At 48.8% G+C, this 20,546-nt stretch overlaps 1 protein-coding gene across 1 annotated transcript; it reads right to left on the bottom strand.

The window, feature by feature from the left end:
- Positions 1-4,609: 4,609 nt before the first annotated feature.
- On the bottom strand, positions 4,610-11,667 carry RNF187 (ring finger protein 187). Its single transcript, XM_073011935.1, has 5 exons — positions 11,507-11,667; positions 10,473-11,169; positions 9,322-9,414; positions 6,320-6,541; positions 4,610-5,708 (listed from the first exon to the last, which is right to left on the bottom strand). Exons 1-5 carry the CDS (start codon positions 11,665-11,667, stop codon positions 5,706-5,708), a joined length of 1,176 nt encoding a protein of 391 aa, XP_072868036.1. The 3' UTR covers positions 4,610-5,705.
- Between the last annotated feature and the right edge of the window lie 8,879 nt (positions 11,668-20,546).

Raw genomic sequence — 20,546 nt, forward strand, 5'->3', positions numbered from 1 at the left:
TAGGGTGCCTGGAAGGTAGCACAGCCCAGACTCCACGGGCACAGGACAGTGGAAGCTCTGTTATCTCTCCCGGACTCCCCCATGGGTTTCCTCCCTTGGTTGACTTAAAGTTGTCTCCATTCCCCATAATAAACTGTAACAGAAAGTGTAGCAGCTTTCAGTGGGCTCCGGGGGCTTTTCTAGTGAGTTATAGAACCGGAGGTGGTTTGGGGAACAACTCACCCCACAGACATGCAGCTGGTGTCAGAAACAAGCAACGTGTTGGGGACTGGCTCCCCCTGCCGTCCGATTGGTCTAACTCCCTTTCATATACAGCCTATGCCTCATGCACTTTGCATACTGCATTTAAAAATTGAAGGTAGGTGGTAAGCATGGGTTGAGCAAGGTGACCTGTGGCATTTTCGCAGCAGCATGTGCTCACTTGGTGTCTGTGTCACATTTTGGTAACTCCTGCAATATTTCAAGCTTTTTTGTCATTGTTAGTTTTGTTCTGGTGATCTGTGATCAGGGATCTTTCATGTTATCTTTGAAATTCTTTAGGGATGCCAAGAAATGCGTCCATACAAGGCAGCGAACTTAATAGAAAAACTGGCATGTACATCCTCACTGCTCACCAGACCAGCCATTCCCCTTTCTCTCTCTCTCTCCCCAGGCCTCCCTATTCCCTGACACACAACAATACTGAAATTAGGCCAATTAATGACCCTATAATGGCCCCTAAGTGTTGAAGTGAAAGGAAGAGTCACACATCTCTCATTTTAAAGCAAAAGCTAGAGATGATTAATCTTAGTGAGGAAGGCACATCTGAAGTAGAAAGAGGCTGCTTGTGCCAGTCAGCCAAGCTGTGAATGCAAAGGAGAAGTTCTTGAAGGAAATTAAAAGTACTCCAGTGAACACACAAATGATAAAAAACCAAAATGCTCTTATTGCAGATATGCAGAAAGTGTGCATGGTCTGAACAGAAAATCAAACCAGCCACAACATTCCCTTAATCCAAAGCCTAATCCAGGGCAAGATCCTCTCTTCAATTCTATGAAGGTTGAGAGAGGTGAGGAAGCTACAGAAGAAAAGCTTGAAGCTGGCAGAGTTCATGAGGTTTAAGGAAAGAAGCCATCACCGTAACATAAAAGTGAAAGGTGAAACAGCAAGAGCTGATGGAGGCGCTGCAGCAAGTTCTCCAGCAGATTCAGCTAAGATCACTGATGAAGGGGGCCACACTAGCAACGGATTTTCAATGCACACAAAACAGTCTTCTATTAGAAGCAGATGCCATCCAGAACTCTCATAGCTACAGAGAAGTCAATGTCTGGCTTCAAAGTTTTAAAGGACAGGGTGACTCTCTTGTTAGGGGCTCACGCAGCTAGTGACTTCAAATTAAAGCCAATGCTCATTCACCAATTACAACAATTCTAAGGCCCTTAGAAATTGTGCTCAATCTACTCTACCTGTACTGTATAAATGAAACAACAAAGCCTACATGACAGCACATCTGTTTACAGGATGGTTTACTATTTTAAGTCCATTAAAATATTAAAATACCCATTAACACAACATTCAAGTCTTATTAACTTTCAAGTTAACTTCCATAATTAACTTTCAAATTTTATTATTTAAGACATTTCATAAGGCTGCAGCTGCCTTGAACAGTGATTCCTCTGATGGATCTGGGAAAAAAATTTTTAAAAACCTGCTGGAAAGGATTCACCATTCTAGATGCCTTAAGAACATTCATGATACATGGAATGAGGTCAAAACAGCAACACGAACAGGAGTTTGGAAGATGTTGATTTCAGCCCTCATGGATGACTCTGAGGGAATCCCAGACTTCAGGGGAGGAAGTCACTGCAGATGTGGTAGAAACAGCAAGAGAACGAGAATTGGAAGTGGAGCCTGGAGATGGGACTGAATTGCTGCAGTCTCATGAGAAAATGTGAATGGATGATGAGTTGCTTCTTATCGATGAACACAGAAAGTGGTTTCTTGAGATGGAATATACTTCTGGTGAAGATGCTGTGCACATGGTTGAAATGACAACAAAGGATTTAGAATTGACATCAACTTAGTTGATAAAGCAGTGGCAGGGTTTGACAAGAGTGACTAATTTTTAAAGATGTTATGTGGGTAAAATGCTATCAAACAGCATCACATGCTACGAGAAGTCTTTTCAATGGAAGAGTCAATTGATGTGACAAACTTCATTGTCTTAACAAATTGCCACAGCAACCCCAAACTCCAGCAGCCACCACCCTAGTCAGTAGCCACCAACATTGAGGCAAGACTCTCCCCCAGCAAAAATATGGCAACTCACTGAACACTCAGATGATTATTAGCATTTTTTGGCAACAAAGTATTTTAAAATTAAGGTACATACATTGGCTTTTTTAGACATAATGCTACTACACACTTAGTGGACTACAGTACAGCCTATAAAAGCATTTTATATGCACTTGGAAACCAAACATTTCATGGGACTTGCTTTATTGCAGTATTTGCTGTATTGCAGTGGCCTAGAAGCAAACCCAGTTTCTCCAAGGTATGCCTTTTAGTTTGACCCCAGACTGCACTCCAAAGCAGCGGCCTCATTCTACACTCCTCATAGCACCTCTAAGCTCACCTAATGTGCTACTGTCACTCAGACTTCAACATCACCTAGTGCTGCAGTTCCCATCACCCGCCCGAACCACCACCACCCCACTTGCCTCGAGTTAAAGCAGTATCTCATTATGGTTTTAATTATGATTCTCCAGTTACTAAAGAGTTTAAGCATCTCCTTATATTTTGCTGTTGTCAACCTCATGAAATAATAGCTACTCAATTCGGTAATGTAGATGGTAAAATGGCCCCAAACATTTTTATCTCCTCTCTTTGGCCACAGGATCCTGAAACTGAAAACGACCTTTGGGTCCCAACTATCCACAGCTTTCCCACAAAGCTCTGAAAATAAGAGTTGAGAAAAAAGTATTGAAGTACTGGACAAATACATCAATGTCTTGAGAATGTGTCCCCTACCTTCCAGCAAACTGTTGCTTCTCTATGCAGTGCCTGGCCTCAGTTTCCTTCCACATGTCACCCACTCCCCACATCCTCTTGACCAGAGAGATCTGGCTGCGGCAAAGCCACAGGGACACAAGTGGCTCCTCAGAGCTTGCATGGTCAAGGGTTGAGTAAGGGTGTCTGTTTCAAGCCATTTCTACAAAACACCCTTTGGGAGCAGACCTGAAGGATTGGGGGAACCGCCATGCAGATATCGGGGAGAAACATTTCCTGGAGATCAGAGGCCGAGGCAGGGCCCACCTGGCCTGCTGAAGAGAGGCCATCGTGCTGGGTCTGCTGCGAGCAGGGGGCACAGTGGTGACCAGAGAGAGAGGAACAGCTGGGGGTGGATTATGTAGCGCCCCCCAGGCCACTGGTAAGCTTTCCCTGAAGGAATCTGAGTTGCTGCAGGGCCTTGAGTACACCGGAGGCAGGCTCTTGCTTAGTTTTATTGTTTTAATAAATTTTATTGTGTATATTTAAGGTATGCAACGTGATGTTACAAAGTACAAACAGATAGCAAAATGGTTACTACTACAGGGGAGCAATTAACTTTCCCATCACCTCCCAGAGTCAACCATTTTTAGAATTTTGTGGCAAGAGTAGCTGAAGTACAGCCATTTAGCAGGAACTCCCAAAACAGTGCAATTTTATTACCTACAGTCCTCCTGTTGTACATCAGATCACCAGACTGGTTCATCCTACATATTTTAAGGTAGAAACCCATCTACCTGCAGGATTGAGAATGCACTGTTGGAGCAGGGGGAGGAGATGAGGTTTCAAAACATCACACTGTGCCCCATAAGAATATAATTTTTTCAAATAGAAACAGGTTGTGATTGACAGGGTGGGATGTTGCTGGTTAGCTAGATTAGGTGAGGATGGTGAAGCCACTGTTGGACCTGGTGATGTGGACACACTTTGATGTTGCGGGAGACTCTGTCCCATCAGGACCTGGCCAGGCATGCATCACAGGTGTGCAGCGCAGGGGCAGGGACGCTTGGGGACGACAGCAGACTGCAGCAGGTAGACAGTGAGAAAGACAAACTGGAGGTCTCAGGATCAGGATGTTGTTGCTGTGCTGACAATTATCTACTTGGCCAGGCTCTGGAATCTTCTCCTAGGGTCGTCTGTGCCCTTTCTTATGAAATCCAGTTTTAGCAAGAACCCTAATTTGGTTTAACCATAATATCTGACCACCCTCAGTGGTACCTAACTGGGTTCCTATCAGACCGTTTGCAACCAATGTCTGATCAACCTGCCTGCCTACAGCAAGGACTCTGTGAGGTGGGTTTAGCCAGACCCCCCTCAGCCCTGATGTCTCCTCACAGTCATTCCCACCCATGGACCCCACACTGTTCCTCGGCTTCTCCAACCCCTGCCCTACTGTGTCAGGGTGGAGCCCCATCTCCCCTGAGGCCCCAAGGAAAGGGCTCCACACCATCTCCATGGTCCCAATGAAAGTTCTCCTCACCATGCTTTAGCAAGTGTCAAGAGGAATTTTCCTTTGACACTGGAGGGTGGCCAGAGCAGGGGGAAGAGGCCAAGTGGACACACGGAGACGAAGCAAACGAGCTGACACAAACTCACTTTATTCAACATTGAACCAGCCCACACGCTGGGTAGGTCAAACTCACAGACATCACACCAAAGGCCAGGGACTCGGAAAGGCTGAAAGGCTTCATCTGGAAACAGGCACTGCTCACAAGCCCAGCTATACCCAAATCTCAACATCTGCCTGCATCTATGTCCCAGACTTTGCAATCCTGTCCCCAGTGCTGAGTTTCTGTCGACTAGACGAATTTATCTACACACAAGGATGCTGCAAGCAACTGAGCTACTGCTACGAGCTTTGCAAAATTCAACTACTAAAGGAAATGGGAAGAGAGAAAGAGCCAGAGAGAACAGCAAGATGAGACACCATGGCAGGGCCTGGAGATGCTAAATGGGGTTAGCCACCTGCCAGCCCCCTTGCCCAGGAAAAAGGAGAAAGAGAGTTCCTTCTACGGAGGCAGGTGGAGCACAGGGAGGGCTTCTAGGAGACACAGAGGCAGGGTGGGGGCCAGGAAGGGGGAGGTGGACAGAGCGACGCGGATAAGGCTGGGCGGGGCCCAAGCCCACCTCAAGAGGAGGGCTGCCTCCTCAGGAGGCATCGAGGTGCAATCCAGTCTTCCTTTCTCTTCCCTGAAGACCTGAGTTCCAGCCTTCACAGAGCCTCATGTGCGTTCTTCTTTCTAGATGTTAACCCCAAATTCGACACTCAATGGTGCACCTCAGGTACCTGCCAAGGATCTGTGGGCCCGCATGGAAGATGCAGGGTCTGGGTCCGTGGATGACAAGGTGAGGGGCAGATAGGTGACAGAGGAAGGGCATGGCCCAGAGCTGCCGGGACTCATGGAAGATGGGCTGTGGCCAGGACTTCAGGAAGGGTAGGGCACAGGTCGGAAGGGTCCTCAGGTCCAGCCTCTACCGGGAGGTGTTTGTAGCCCCCAAAACACTCACGCCTCAGGGTGAAGGATAAAGGGACATTCTTGAAACACACAACTATATAGACGGACCCAAGGCCGGGCGCCTTCCACGCTTCCCTGACAGCCACACGCTGACACTTCCCAAGGAGATAAGGATCCATCCCCTCCTGCCTCCAACTCTGGGACTGCCGCCGGTTGGTGCCATCACTGCATGGGAAGGTAGAGGGAAAGACAGAGACACAAAACAACAGAGAAAGAGACACACAGAGGCAGAGACAAAGACAAAAGGAGAGAGTGAGAGAGAGCAAGAGAGAGTGCACATGAGACAGTGCATGAGGTACTGTCCTGAGCACAACCAACCAAGGGCCTAGCCCAGACTTCTGTCTCCCCAAGGCCAAAGCCTTGTCACCTATGGCTGGCACAGGCAACTGAACCATTCAGGGCCATCTGGGTTGCTGCGGGCTCTGGGGTTCGGGCCAGGCCCTGGGCAGAGGCAGAAGAAAAGCCCTGAGGCTGAGTTTCTTGCCTGCTTCTGCCCTCAGAACCCTAGGGCGAGGCAGAAGCCTCAGGCACTTGGGATACCAAGTGTCCTCCCTTGTGAAGGTCAGGGACACCTCGGACCCTTTTCAACTTAAAAACCCTTCCTATCACCTTCCTTGACCACCCACCCATTCCCAAAATCAGCCCTGCAAGGCCACGGCAGTGGGAGTCAGGCTGGGCTTTTAAGCCTTGACCTCGGGCAATGGCCCCCCAGTGGCTCGCTGCTGCCTACGTCCACCCCGGCCTGATGGTGGACAGACCCAGCGGGGATCCCACACCTGCAGCAGCATGCTGAGGCCCAGGTTCCGGTGCTTCTTCTCCAGCTCCGACACCGCCTGCAGCAGTGACCTGAACCGCTCAGTGGGGTCAGCCAGCTCGTCCTCAGGTAGCCCCTCCTCCTTCTCAGCCTCCTGCAGGAAGTGCTCCTCCTCCTCCACAAAAAAGGCCCGCAGCTTCTTGTAGTCGGTCAGTGCCTTCTTCCTACGGTCCATCACGTGTCCCTGCAGACAGGTGGCAGGAAAAGACCTGTGTCCTCGCCCACCCTCCCCAGGCGAAGGGGAACCTGTTCCCTCTTGAAGGAGTTAAGAACATGCCACTCTAAAACATGCTGCTCAGGCACGAGTGCGGTGGTTCACACTTGTAATCCCAGCACTTTGGGAGGCCGAGGTGGGTGGATCACTTGAGGTCAGGAGCTCAAGATCAGCCTGGCCAACATGGTGAAACCCCATCTCCACTAAAAATACAAGATTAGCCAGGCGTGGTGGCACATGCCTGTAGTCGCAGTTACTCAGGAGGCTGAGGCAGGAGAACCACTTGAACCAAGGAGGCAGAGGATGCAGTGAGGCAAGATGGCACCACAGCACTCCAGCCTGGGCAACAAGAGCAAGACTCCATCTCAAAAAAAAAAAAACTGATGTTTTTTCTCCCATTAATCTATCTTCCTTTTTTTTGAGATAGGGTCTCACTCTGTCACCCAGGCTGGAGTGCAGTGGTGCCATCATAGCTTACTGCAGCCTCAACCTCTTGGGCTTAAGTATCCTCCCACCTCAGCCTCCCAAGTAGCTGGGACCACAGATGCACCACCACACCTGGCTAATTTCTTAATTTTTGTACAGATGGGGGTCTCACTATGTTACCCAGGCTGGTCTTGAACTCCTACCCTCAAGCAATCCTCCTACCTCAGCCTGCCAAGTTGCTGGGATTACAGGCATGAACCACTGCACCTGGCCCTGTTAGTTTAGCTTGTATCAGTTTAATTCTCTGGCCCAGCCTGGGACCCTAAAAGGGGAGAAGTAGAGTTCTTTCTCCCTGACACTGCAGTGGTCAGCTGCACATGAAGACAGTTCCTCTCCCGTCTCCCATGGCCAAGGGGACAGTAAATCCTTGAGTGGCCCTGCTAGGTCTAGAGCCTGTCAGGCACGTTACTGTCAGGGCAGGACACACACCCATCTTGCCAGAAACTGTCCCTGCTGTGCCCACACCAGAACTCCAACAGCTGAAAACCATCCCATCAGCCTTCAACAAACAGCATTCACACTTGCCACTCTTCATCTGGTTTCCAGCCAACCCCTAACCTTGGAAACAGGAGAGCAGAGGAGGATGCTACTGTGATTTTACTCAGAGTCATGGATGGCTTCCACCTGGGCCACACAGGGCAGGTGACAGCCATAGTCATGAGAAGCCAAGGCTTTTGTTGCTGAGAGAGAATGCAAATGACAGCTGGGTGTCTGCTGGTTGGCTGATGCAGCACACTGCAAACTCCTTCCTTTGAATTTAGGTGGCTTCTCTCATCCCAGCATCTAAGCCACCAACCCCCAAAACAGGACAGATTGAAAACTCCAACCTAAAACCTGTGGGCAAAACAAGTCCCTTGCGGGTAACACACGGTTATTGAAAACTTGGAGGTCCCCAAAGCCTTCCAGCTTCACTTGCACTGGGCAGTGTTGACCACTCACAAGGCAAGGAGAAGTTCAGAGCAGCCCCCAAGGGCAGTGTGGAGTGCCAGGGGTCCGACTGGCATCAGGGACTCTGTGTGTCACCTGTCACTGTCTGAGTGAGGCCTCCACCTCAGGCCTATGGAGAGTAGGCAAGGGCTCAGCACCACCGGGAACACAGAGAGTCTACGTCAGCCTCAAGCTGGGGTAAAAATGCGGGCCTCAGCCTCAAGGTGCAGCCAATTACCCAAGAGCTGCTGCACCTTTGAAAATCACTCTGTCTTTCAGGTTAAAAGGAGGAGGTAGGAATTTATGAAACCCAGAGAAAATGGCACACAGATTTTCTACTACACATGAGGAAAAAGTCACCAAAGAGAGTTTAAACGACTGAAGAGCTTTACTTGTGAGTAACCTCAAAGAATCTAGTGGGATGTCCCTTTGGGATGTAATGCTGTAGAAGGCACCCAAGGAAAGTAACACTGCTGTGGTCTGAATGTCTGTGGCCTCCCCAAATCCCCATGCTGAAATCCTCGTCCCTAAGGTGATGGTGTTAGGAGGCAGGACCTTTGGGAGGTAATGAGGTTGTAAGGGTGGAACTCTCAAGAATGGAATCACTGTCCTTAAAGGACCCCAGAGACACCCTTACTTCTTCCATGTGAGGACACAGTGAGAAGGCACCATCTATGAACCAGGAAGCGTTCTCAATGGACAGAGAATGTGCCAGTTCCTTGATCCTGGATTTCTAGCCTTTAAAAAAAAAATGAGCAACTCTCAGATCAGAACAACAGGACCATAGAAAGTTACAGATGTGTTTTAAAAGAAAAAAAAAATTAGCACTTTGGGAGGCCGAGGCAGGAGAATCGCTTGAGGCCAGGAGTTCAAGACCAGCCTGGGCAACACAGCAAGACCCCCATCTCTACAAAAGCATTCTAAAATTAGCCAGGTGTGGTAGCACATGCCTATAGTCCCAGAGGCTGAGGTGGGAGGATCGCCTGAGGCCAGTTCGAGCTGCAGTGAGCTACAAGCAGACCATTGCACTTCAGCCAAATGAGACTCTGTCTCTTGAAAAAAAAAAAAAAAAAGAGTAAGTCTGATGCTGCCATCACCTACAGGTAAAAATGTGAGGCAAAAAAGAGGCTTCCACTGACTTTGGCTAGATTCTATTTGAAAAATACAAACACATCCTAGAAAAATACCCTGAAACTCACTAAAGTCCAGAGGCCCCTCCTCCAACCAACCAGCTGAGCAGTTCAGAGGCCTGGCCTGCTTGGCCTGGTGGTCCCTTTGTCTAGAGCCCTGAGTCCCCGGTCCCCTCATTCCAGGCTGCCCCCAGGCCCCCCACTTGCCTTCCACACTGCGGCTGCTGACTCCGCCTGGCCATGCAGGTCCCGGGCGTCATTCAAGTCCTTTCTCATGATTTCCACAGACCCCTTGTTCTCCTGGAAAGAGAGGAAGGTCACCAGGGGTGGGCAGAAGGTCTCCCCCAACCTAGCCCAGTTCTGAGGGACATCACCCCAGCTGAATGCACATAGTCTGACCATTCCAGAGATAACCTCGAAGCCCTGTTGTCTAGGGCAGGAACACACAGGCAGCCAAAAGGTTTCCTGGGCTTCACACCTATTCAGAAGGATCTGGGTGCTGGGGCTAAGGGGACTGTCTAGGTGGGTTTAGGAGTTCTGTGTCTGTAAGTGGCCCTGTTCAGTGTGAGTTCAGTCTGTACCACAGGTCTGCACAGCCTGCCCTACACCCTGCCCTGCCTGAGCCGGATGGGGGTCACTCTGCCTAGTGGCAAGAGCCCTCAATGCAGGAGGAGCGCCCAGGGGCACAGTCTGGCTGGCTTCCCCTCCCCTGTATTCAAGAGCAGGACCCCAGGCTGGCTGTTCTCTCCTACTCTGTTATCCCCCAAACAACCCGCCATGGGAAAGGCTCCAGACTCCCAGACCCGCCGCTGCCAGACTCCCAGAGCGGGTCTCTGAAAGACGGGAGAGGGGACAGGCGGTGCAAGTGAGGGCTGGGTGGCCCGGAGAGCAAAGGAGAAGGCGGGCCAGGCCTGTGGACATAGTGGAATAGAGGGTCGAGAGGTGTGATGTCTTCCCTAAGGGAACAGTGAGTGGGGGAGTCAATCTGTGGGAACTAGTGGGGGTCTATGAGGGTGAGGCGGGGCACAGCTAGTGGTGGGGACCACAAAGATGGACGCTGGTGGGGGAAGGACTTCGTAGAAGGTAGGGGGTGGGGAGATAAGGCACCGCCCAGCAGGGGACACCAAGATGGGGACACGGACCAGACTCGGAAGAGACGCAGAAAACGTGGGGAGGCAAGCTGCAAGAAGGAGGGGCCCAGCACACGCTGGGGCGGGGACCCGTGGCGGTGAAGGGAGGGGGACAATCCGGGGACAGGGACAGTGGAGATGGGAAGAGCCCAGGGCTCAGGGGGACCGGGGCAGGGGCGGAGAGGCGCAGGGCACCGTCCGCGGGGCACGGGACCCCGCCGCGCGCACCTTGCCGCGCAGCGCCTTCCTCCAGCGCGGCTCCCACTCGGGTGGCTCGGGGCCTGCAGCCATGCGGCAGGCGGCGCAGAGCGGGCCGGCGTCAGCGCGGCACAGCAGCTGCAGCGCGGCCTCGCTGGCCGGGCCGTCGCGCGCGGGCGCCGCGGCCGCCTCCTCGAGCGCCAGAAGGCGGCGGCTGAGCGGGGGCCGGCCAGGCTCCACTGCGCGCTGCCAGCAGTCGTCGGCGCACTCGGGGCACGGGAAGGGCCCGTCCTCCTCGGCCCAGAAGCGCACCACGCACGCCCGACAGAAGCGGTGGCCGCAGTCGGCGCGCACTGGCTCCCGGGGCGCGCGCTGGCACAGGGCGCAGGCGGCCTCGGCGGGGCCCGCAGGGAGCGCCAGGGCTGCGGACGGCGGGGTCGGCAAGGGTGCGAGAGCGTCTGGGGAGGGCCGGAGACCAAGGCGACCGGCGACCGGACGGAGACCAGCACCAGGAAGATGACGCCAACGCCGGCGACGCGCGCGGGGCGGGGATCGGACCGCGGAACGCTCAGCCGACGAGATCCTGGCAGCGGTGTGCTGCAAACTGAGGTCTCGGCCCCGCTGCCCTCCACAGACAAGATCCTGGCAGCAGTGTACTGCATCCGTAATAAGTCCGGGCCGCGGTGGGCTCCTCCGCCCGGATCCTAGCGGCGGTGCACTCCTCTGCCTTGGTTTTGGCAACTATGCTCTCCACCTGCAAGGTCCTAGCAGCGGCGCACGTCACCCCGTAAGTCCTGGCAGCTGCGCGCTTCACTCTCCTGCCTGCGGACCGGCCCAAGTCGTACCCTGAAATGTTACTGGGACTGTCCCTTCCTACATCAATAACTCCTGTAGAAGAAGGAAACAAAAGTTTTATTTTTACTTGAAGGTTCCATTTTTAAAAGGCTGTTCTTGTAAGCTGCTAGGATCTGAGCTGCGCGTTCCCCCGCGGTAGCTCGCCAGCGTGGGCTGAGGACGGGGCGCGAAATGGCCTGCGTGGGCCTCCTTCGCTGCTCTCATCCTACACGGACCCGCCCTGCGTGGGCACTCCCTGCGTGCAAGGGCCTGCCCGCGTGGACGTGCCCTGCGTACACCCAACCTTCAGGGATCTGCCCTTGAACGGGCCCTTCGGACGTGGACACTCGTATACGCCCACCCTGCGTGGGATCTCGCTGCGTGGACCCATCCCGCGGAGCCTCTTCTCGCGCGACCTCCCTTCTGGACCTCTGGGAAGCTACCCTGGTAGTCCGCTGTCTCCTGGCTGGCAGGAGCTCTCATTCATTCCGTGATGATGCATGACAAAACAGCATTTGTTAGCTTTTCTTTCTTTCTTTTTTTTTTTTTTTTTGAGACAGAGCCTCGCTAGTGGCGCGTTCTCGGCTCACTGCAACCGCCGCCTCCCGGGTTCAAGCGATTCTCCTGCCTCAGCCTCCCAAGTAGCCGGGATTACAGGCGCCCGCCACCACGCCCGGCTAATTGTATTTTTAGTAAAGAGGAGGGTTTCACCATATTGGCCAGGCTGGTCTCGAACTCCTGACCTCATAATCTGCCCGCCTTGGCCTCCCAAAGTGCTGGGATTACAGGCGTGAGCCACTGCGCCCAGCCGTTAGCTTTTCTTTAAAAAATAAATTTAAAGGAAAGAAAGAAGCCTTTGGGAAGAGCAATTTTGTGTTTTTGTTTTTTAATTATTTTGAAAACAAGCAAGCATCGTTAAAAAAAAAAAAAAAAAAAAAGACTGTGCAAGTTTTGCATTTTAAAAAATTAATCTGGACCAGGCGCCATGGCTCACGCCACTAATCCCAGCACTTTGGGAGACCGAGGCAAGCGGATCACAAGGTCAAGAGATCAAGACCATCCGGGCTCATGGTGAAACCCCCTCTCTACTAAAAATACACAAATTAGCCAGGCGTGGTGGCGCGTTCCTGTAATCCCAGTTACTCTGGAGGCTGAGGCAGGAGAATCGCTTGAACCAGGGAGTCGGAGGTTACCATGAGCCAAGATGGTGCCACCGCGCTCTAGCCTGGCAACAGAGCGAGACTCTGTCTTAAAAAAAAATTTTTTTTTTAATCTGTATTCCAAACAAGCGCAGGATCTAATGAGGTATTTTTGTCTTTGTTAAGATTTTTTTAGGCCGGGCGCGGTGGCTCAAGCCTGTAATCCCAGCACTTTGGGAGGCCGAGACAGGCGGATCACGAGGTCAGGAGATCAAGACCATCCTGGCTAACACGGTGAAACCCCGCCTCTACTAAAAAATACAAAAAACTAGCCGGGCGAGGTGGCGGGCGTTTGTAGTCCCAGCTACTCGGGAGGCTGAGACAGGAGAATGGCCTAAACCCGGGAGGCGGAGCTTGCAGTGAGCTGAGATCCAGCCACTGCACTCCAGCCTGGGCTACAGAGCCAGACTCCGTCTCAAAAAAAAAAAAAAAGATTTTTTTAATCGACTTGGAAATGCCCGTGGGAAATATGAATAGTAACCCGAGGTTATTTCTGTGTAGTAAAGATTAGAAGGCTTCCAGCAGAGCCTTGCTGATTTGTGGAGTCAACTAGAAACTTGCTGGAGAGAAAAGTAAAAAAATATAAAAAATGAGCAAACTTCATAATGAACTAATCTTGCGAATGAGAAAATGTCAAAAACGATAATTAAAGGCAAATTGCCAAATTAGGAACATTTTTAGCCACAAATATACAGAGTTTAAAATTTGGTAAGGAAAAGCACAATGGAAAATGCACCTTGTCGTGGGATTTTTCAAATCGCAGAAAAAAAACGCACAAATGATTGAACACACATGAGAAAAAAATATACACTCTGCCCAGTTAAGAAAGAGGAAAATAAAACGAGACTCTCTTTCCACTATTAAGTAAGCAGACAAAAAAAAAAAAAGCAACTTGGCCAGGAGCCATGGCTCAGGCCTGTAACCACAGCACTTTGGGAGGAGGATGGATCATCTGAAGCTGGGTGTGGTGGCACATGCCTGTAATCCCAGCACTTTGGGAGGCTGAGGCAGGCGGATCACAAGGTCAAGAGATCAAGACCATCCTGGCCAACATGGTGAAACCCCATCTCTACTAAAAATACAAAAATTAGTCGGGCGTGGTGGTGCATGCCTATATTCCCAGCTACTTGAGTGAAGGGGTGGCCTGCCCCTCCACACCTGTGGGCGTTTCTCGTTAGGTGGAACGAGAGACTTGAGAAAAGAAATGAGACACACAGACAAAGTATAGAGAAAGAAAAAGTGGGCCCAGGGGACCGGCGCTCAGCATACAGAGGACCCACGCTGACACCTGTCTCTGAGTTCCCTCGGTATTTATTGATAATTATCTTTACCATCTTAGAAAAAGGGAAGTGGCAGGATAATAGGATCATCCTAGGGAGAAGGTCAGCAGTAAGATATATGAATAAAGATCTCTGTGACATAAGTTTAAGGAAAAGTGCTGTGCCTTGTTATGCATATGCAAACATCTCCATAAACCTTTTTAGTGCATAAAGAGCAGCATTGCGCTAGCAAGTCCCACCTTCAGCCCTAAGGCCGTTTTCTCCTTTCCCAGTAAACAGAACACACAATCGAGTTTTACACTGAGATGTTCCATTGCCCAGGGACAGGCAGGAGACAGATGCTTTTCTCTATCTCAACTGCCAAGAGGCCTTCTTTCCTCTTATACTAGTCATCTTCAGCACAGACCCTTCACGGGTGTCAGGCTAGGGGACGATCAGGTCTTTCCCTTCCCACAAGGTCATATTTCAGACTATCACATGGGGAGAAACCTTGGACAATACCTAGCTTTCATAGGCAGAGGTCCCTGCGACCTTTGGCAGTGTCACTGGGTAGTTGAGATTAAGACAATGGTGATGAAGGGAGGGAGGGAGGAAGGAAGGAAGAATGGGAAGAGAGAAAGAAGAAGGGAAGGAAGGAAGGAGAAAAAAGAGAAAGAAAACGGAAGGGAGGGAGTGAGGAAGGGAGAGGAAAAGAGAAGAAATGAGGATATGTATGTCATATCACTATTCATTTTGGAGGGAAAAACAAAAACAAAAACCTTGAAGGTCCAATACTGGGGGCATGGCTTAGTAAATGGTAGCAGCCATGAACTTGCACACATGTGCATTAGAGACTTTTGGAAGTAGACACTGGCAAAGATTGTTGCCTGAAAGCCTCTCTCCCTTACCACTAGCAGAATCCACATTGTGTGGTGCTAAGGGAGGAGCACCTTTGTTTTGTGGTGTGCGTGTGGTGTGAGCGTGGTGTTTTGTCTAGAGGAAACATGGGTGAGACACAAAGTAAGCCCACCCCATTAGGAACTATGTTGAAAATTTTCAAAAAAAGGATTTAAGGGAGACTACGGAGTACTATGACACCAGGAAAACTTAAAACTTTATGTAAGGTAGACTGGCCAGCATTAGAGGTAGGTTGGCCATTAGAAGGAATCATGGACAGGTCCCTTGTTTCATAGGTATGGCACAAGGTAACCTGTAAGCCAGGGAACCCAGACCAGCTTGTTTTAGATCCCCCGCCCCCAACACACGGTGGTTGAGAGAACAGAAGCATAAGCGGCTGGCAGAGGCAAGGAAAGACCAGCAGAGAGAAAGGAAAGAGACAGAGAGGAAAAGAGGCAGAGAGAGAGAGAGAGAGAGAGAGGAAGAGACAGACTAAGAGGGAGTCAAGGAGAGAGATAGCAGGACAAGCAGCAGACAAAACTCCTCAGACACTGAGTTAAAGAAGGAAGGGGTTTATTTGGCCGGGGGCATTGGCAAGACTTCAGTCTCAAGAGCGGAGCTCCCTGAGTGAGCAATTCCTGTCCCTTTTAAGGGCTCACAACTCTAAGGGGGTGCATGTGAGAGGGTCCTGATTGATTGAGCAAGCAGAGGGTACATTACTGGGGGATGCATGCACCAGTAATTGGATCAGAACAAAACAAGATAGGAATTTTCACAGTGTATTCCTATACAATGTCTGTAATCTATAGATAACAGAACCAGTTAGGTCAGGGGTCGGTCTTTAACTACCAGGCCCAGGGTGTGGCCCCGGGCTGTCTGCCTGTGGATTTCATTTCTGCCTTTTAGTTTTTACTTCTTCTTTCTTTGGAGGCCGAAATTGGGCATAAGACAATATGAGGGGTGGTCTCCTCCCTTATTCCCCTCCTTTGAGACTCTCACTCATTTTATTAGTGGGAGTTCTTACTTTCATTTTCACTACCCATGTCTTCTTGCAAGACAGATCCATAATGATTTATGTAGTACATTTGTGCTGAGGCATTTTGGTGAACTAAGGTAGGGATGAAGCTTTTTATCATTCGAAGAAGTAAAGGTATCAAACAAGGGAGCAGTAAGTAGGTTCCTATTACTATTATAACTGTTATTATAAGGGTTTTAAATCCTCCTAGCGCTGAGAGTCATTTTCTAAACATGGCCCCAGGATCATATCTATGCCATACTTGCACGGGCACATGTGCCAGTTTTGTCATATCTCTAACCATGTTTTCAACTACTTGCCATTGATTATCTATGTGTAGGCAGCAATTAGTAAGGTTAAATCTCCTACAGATCTCTCCTTCAGCTGCTAGCAGGTAGTTGAGAGCTAATCTATTTTGATAGATAGCATTTCTCATCTGAATTTCTTGCTGAGCCAGAATAGTCAAGGCTCTGCCGGTTTTATTAGTGATTACTTCTAAGACAGCTTGTAACCATATGGTTCAGTTGATCATGTAAATGGGGGTCCGGTATCCCCATGAGCGATCTTGTGCCCAAGTAGCAGGCCTAGAGTATTGTATGATTCTCTCAGGGGGCCATTTATCATTTTTTTCAATTTCTTAGAGCTATGCTTCTCTTTTCAAGGGAAGCATAGACAGGGAAGCCCAGGAGTTCGCCTGTTTTTATGGGCAATAGGAAGAAAGGTGGTTTAATAGTGCCAATAACACAACTACCTGCCCACTGGTCAGGTAATTTGGCATAAGCTCTATGCCCACATAACCAGTATAATCCAGTGGGGACTGTCCAGTCCCCGTGGGACTCTGGGTGGGTTCACACAGTTTGCAACTTTGGGAATTTGCTAACTGGATTTCTCTCTGTGTGATTTGAACTCCACCAAGTGACTGTTTTTGTGGTACCATTATACAGTTTCTGTCTCAGACAACTAAGACGTACTACAGGGTGAGTGAATTCTTTTCCTTCTCTAGCTATGCAATATTGTCCAATAATTGAGGTTTTAGGACCCAGAAATTATCACGGTGATTCTTTTGAGCTGGGAATTAATCAGGAACTGGGTCTGTAGACACTAATTCTTGGGCTTCCCATGGTCATTGATCTCCTATTACAGTTCCTCCACATATATAACATGAAGTGACATTGAGAGACTGGGCTATATACTCAGCTAATTGAAAAAACAAATTTCTTGTTTTTCCTGGAATTTCTGGTACTGGTACATTTAGTTCATCATAGAAAGGTTGAAACACTGGTTCAGGAGAGCGTTTGTACACTTCTCCTCGAACCAAGATATTTACTCAAGGATCCAGTCCGGCCCCATCGATTCCTAATGTCACACGCTCCCCTTTTTTCCAGCGAGGATCAAAGGGATTGGTTATTATTAGCTCTAAGGGGTTACATTATCCTTTAGTACAGGAAGGGCCATTTTTTCTTTTCTGAAGGTGGACTGGATCCTTTTCGTCATTTTTTTCTCTTTTATCCAAGTGGCCTACATGACACAAGACCAGTATTTACATTTATTTTCACACAGTCCTAATTTATGACAGGTGTACTTATTTTCTGTCATATAGCATCTTTTTAAATTAAGAGCACCACACCTTATTCCTAACTTATTACTGTTAATGACAGCACAGGCATCAAATTTTAAGGTGACTTGTTTTGGGAACCTTTTTTTTGTTTGTGTTAGCTAACACTTTACTCATATCATTTATGAGCTCCCACCAGTCCTTAGTCCTTAATCTTATTTTAAGAACTGTGGTCATGGGAGGCTCAGATGGGTCATAGCACACATCAGGTTGCTCATTTCCTGGGCTACGTACCTTGTATAGAATAATATTATACAAACAAGTTCTTTTTAGAGTTCCAGTACACTTACAATAACTGTAAAATAATAGGACCATAACAACCTTTTGTCCAACTCAGTGACTTGATGTATACACTGGGAACAGCCCTCAGTCTGAGGAAGGTCAGTTGAAGTCCTTACTGTACAAGTCCAAATTTTAAGGAAAATGAGTCCCACGATGAGTTTCCTCATGCTTCGGCCATGCGTGGACCAGTCAGGTTCCGGGTGTGACTGGAGCAGGGCTTGTCGTCTTCTTCAGAGTCACTTTGCAGAGGGTGGCAAAGCTGCTCCCATCCACGTACCGCTTACAGTCTACTGATGTTTAAGGATGGTCTTGGAGGTTGGGCCTGCTAGAATAAATTGAGTCCAACACCTCTACACAGTTATGTTCAACTGTGCTCTCTGATACTGGGAACAAGGTGGTGGGGTTTAGGGTGTTGCAAACTTCAGTGGTTATGTGGGGATTTTCACATAGCAAGCTTTGATACTTGGTTAATCTAGCATTTGTTAACCAATGATGTCCTTTGGTATTTATTAGAGTTACCACAGCATGGGGGGGCTTTATATTCAGGTTTTGCCTAAGGGTTAGTTTATCTGCTTCTTGTGCTAATGGGGCCTTTGCTGCCAGGGCCCTTAGACCTGGGGGCCAGGCTTTGGAATCTCTGTCTGGTTGTTTTGAGAGATAGGCCACTGGCCTTGGCCAGGCCCCACAGTCTGGGTGAAAACTCTAACTGCCTTTTTTTTCTCTTTCTGACACATAGACTGTAAAGAGTTTTGTCAGGTCAGGTAGCCTCAGGGCTGGGGCTGACATGAGTGTTTCTTTTAATTCATGAAAAGCTTGTTGCTATTGGTTGTAATTGTGGGGAAAAGGAAGAGAGATCAGCCTGTTACTGTGTCTATATAGAAAGAAGTAGACATAAGAGACTCCATTTTGTTCTGTATTTGAGATGCTGTAAATCTGTGACCCTACCCCCAACCTTGTCCCTGCAAGAGACATGTGCTGCGGTGACTCAAGGTTGAATGGATTTTGGACTGTGCAGGATGTGTCTTTGTTAAACAAATGCCTGAAGGCAGCTTGCTGGTTAAAAGTCATCACCATTCTCTTAATTTCAACTACCCAAGGACACGTACACGGCCAAAGGTCGCAGGGACCTCTGCCTAAGAAAGCTAGGTGTTGTCTAAGGTTTCTCCCCATGTGATAGACTGAAACAATGCTACTAAAAGGTTTATGGAGATGTTTGCATATGCATCTCAAGGCACAGCATTTTCCTTTAAACTTATTCATGTCACAGAGGTTTTTGTTCATATGTCTTACTGCCGATTTCCTCTTTTTCTTTTATCCTATTGTCCTGCCACTCCCCTGTCTTTAAGATGGTAGAGATAATTATCAATAAATACTAAGGGAACTCAGAGACCGGGGCCGGCTTGGGTCCTCTGTAAGCTGAGCGCCGGTCCCCTGGGCCCCCACTTTTCTTTCTCTATACTTTGTCTCTGTGTCTTATTTCTCTTCTCAAGTCTCTCGTTCCACCTTACGAGAAACACCCACAGGTGTGGAGGGGCAGGCCACCCCTTCAGTAATAAAGGTAGTTTATCTAATCTACATTTTTATTAACTGTTGCCTACTAAAATATTGACTCAACTCCTTCAGCTATTTTATTTCAAGCTTTAAATTGATCTGGTATTCCTCGTGGGACTCCAATTGCATCTAAATAGGCATGAGAGTTGAAAGACCCATAAGGGGCTTCTCTCGCTTTATGATGTCTTATTATTTTTTTCCTTCTGGTTGATGAAATGCCAGGGTGAAAGGGATAGCCAATTGCACTAAAGTACAAGTGCCACTCCAGTTATTCAGCAGAGTGCCTAGTAAAGGTCCACCACAATACCACCACACATCCGCTCAGGGATGAACAAAGACTGACTGATTGATACGCTCTTGAAAATTCTTAAGCTCACTGCATCCTTTCAAGTCTTCAAGGAATGCTAAGTTTCCTCCCTGTCATGAGAGACAGAAAGTGAACCTAGTGTTGGGAGACAGAAGCTGGATGGCCCTTGGGGGTTGAACTGCAGGGACTTTGGGATATAGCAGAGAGAGCTGGGCATGACTTATTACTCCAGGCTGTAGAATCCTGGAAAAGAGCTACCATGCAGCCCACACCTGGTCGACTGGAGGACCACCTTAGTGGAAAGGGGACAATCTGGGCCTCTGGCCTGCCATGTGCACAAGCATAGCAATTGCTTTTGTTTAATGTGCAGATGGAATATTTGATCCATTTTAACCAGGTATTTGCATCTTGGTATCCTGTCTTAATTGCTAAAGTGTGTTTTAAGTCTTTAACTTCTATGATCCTCTAGTAAAATGAATGTATGGTTTTAGGGAAATTACAAAAACCAGTTGGGGTAGTCCATCTTGCTCTTTAGTGGTCCACAGAACGTTGAACCAACTATGGCATGAAAGCTCTACATCAAGGGGCAACACTCCTGGTTGGCACTGGGGTCTTTATCAAAATCTCCTCGGATTAAATGGTCCTAGTTTACTAATGCCTAGTCTGAGGAGAGTCAGGAGGGACAGAATACTTCTCTGAAGAAGAAAGCTGACTTTGACTTGGCAAGTCCTCACAGGGTGTAACAAAGCAAACATTAAATGCAATAGTTTGAGGTGAAATTGACTTGGTTATATTAATAACTAGATGGTCAGCAATAGAATGAGGAAAGAAGAGTAATATAATAGATTAGAAGAGTTAAATTTTTCTTAGCTTTAGTTTGGTAGGGTTTTTGTCAGGCCTCTGAGTCCAAGCCTAGCCATCACATCCCCTGTGACATGCAGGTATATACGCCCAGATGGCCTGAAGTAACTGAAGAATCACAAAAGAAGTGAAAATGCCCTGCCTGGCCTTAGCTGATGACATTCCACCACAAAAGAAGTGAAAATACGGATCCTCATCTTAAGTGATGACATTATCTTGTGAAATTCCTTTTCCGGGCTCATTCTGGCTCAAAAAGCTCCCCCACCAAGCACCTTGTGACTCCC

Source organism: Chlorocebus sabaeus, chromosome 25, assembly GCF_047675955.1.
Source record: "Chlorocebus sabaeus isolate Y175 chromosome 25, mChlSab1.0.hap1, whole genome shotgun sequence".
Taxonomy (NCBI): Eukaryota; Metazoa; Chordata; class Mammalia; order Primates; family Cercopithecidae; genus Chlorocebus; species Chlorocebus sabaeus.

Excerpts from the sequence above, each read along its gene's own strand:
- RNF187 (XM_073011935.1), bottom strand. The coding sequence starts at position 11,667 with ATGGGTCCACGCAGCGAGATCCCACGCAGGGTGGGCGTATACGAGTGT. Across the intron at positions 9,415-10,472 it reads GGAAGGCGCTGCGCGGCAAG|GAGAACAAGGGGTCTGTGGA; the intron begins GTGCGCGCGGCG and ends CTCTCTTTCCAG. Across the intron at positions 6,542-9,321 it reads CAGCAGCCGCAGTGTGGAAG|GGACACGTGATGGACCGTAG; the intron begins GCAAGTGGGGGG and ends ACCTGTCTGCAG.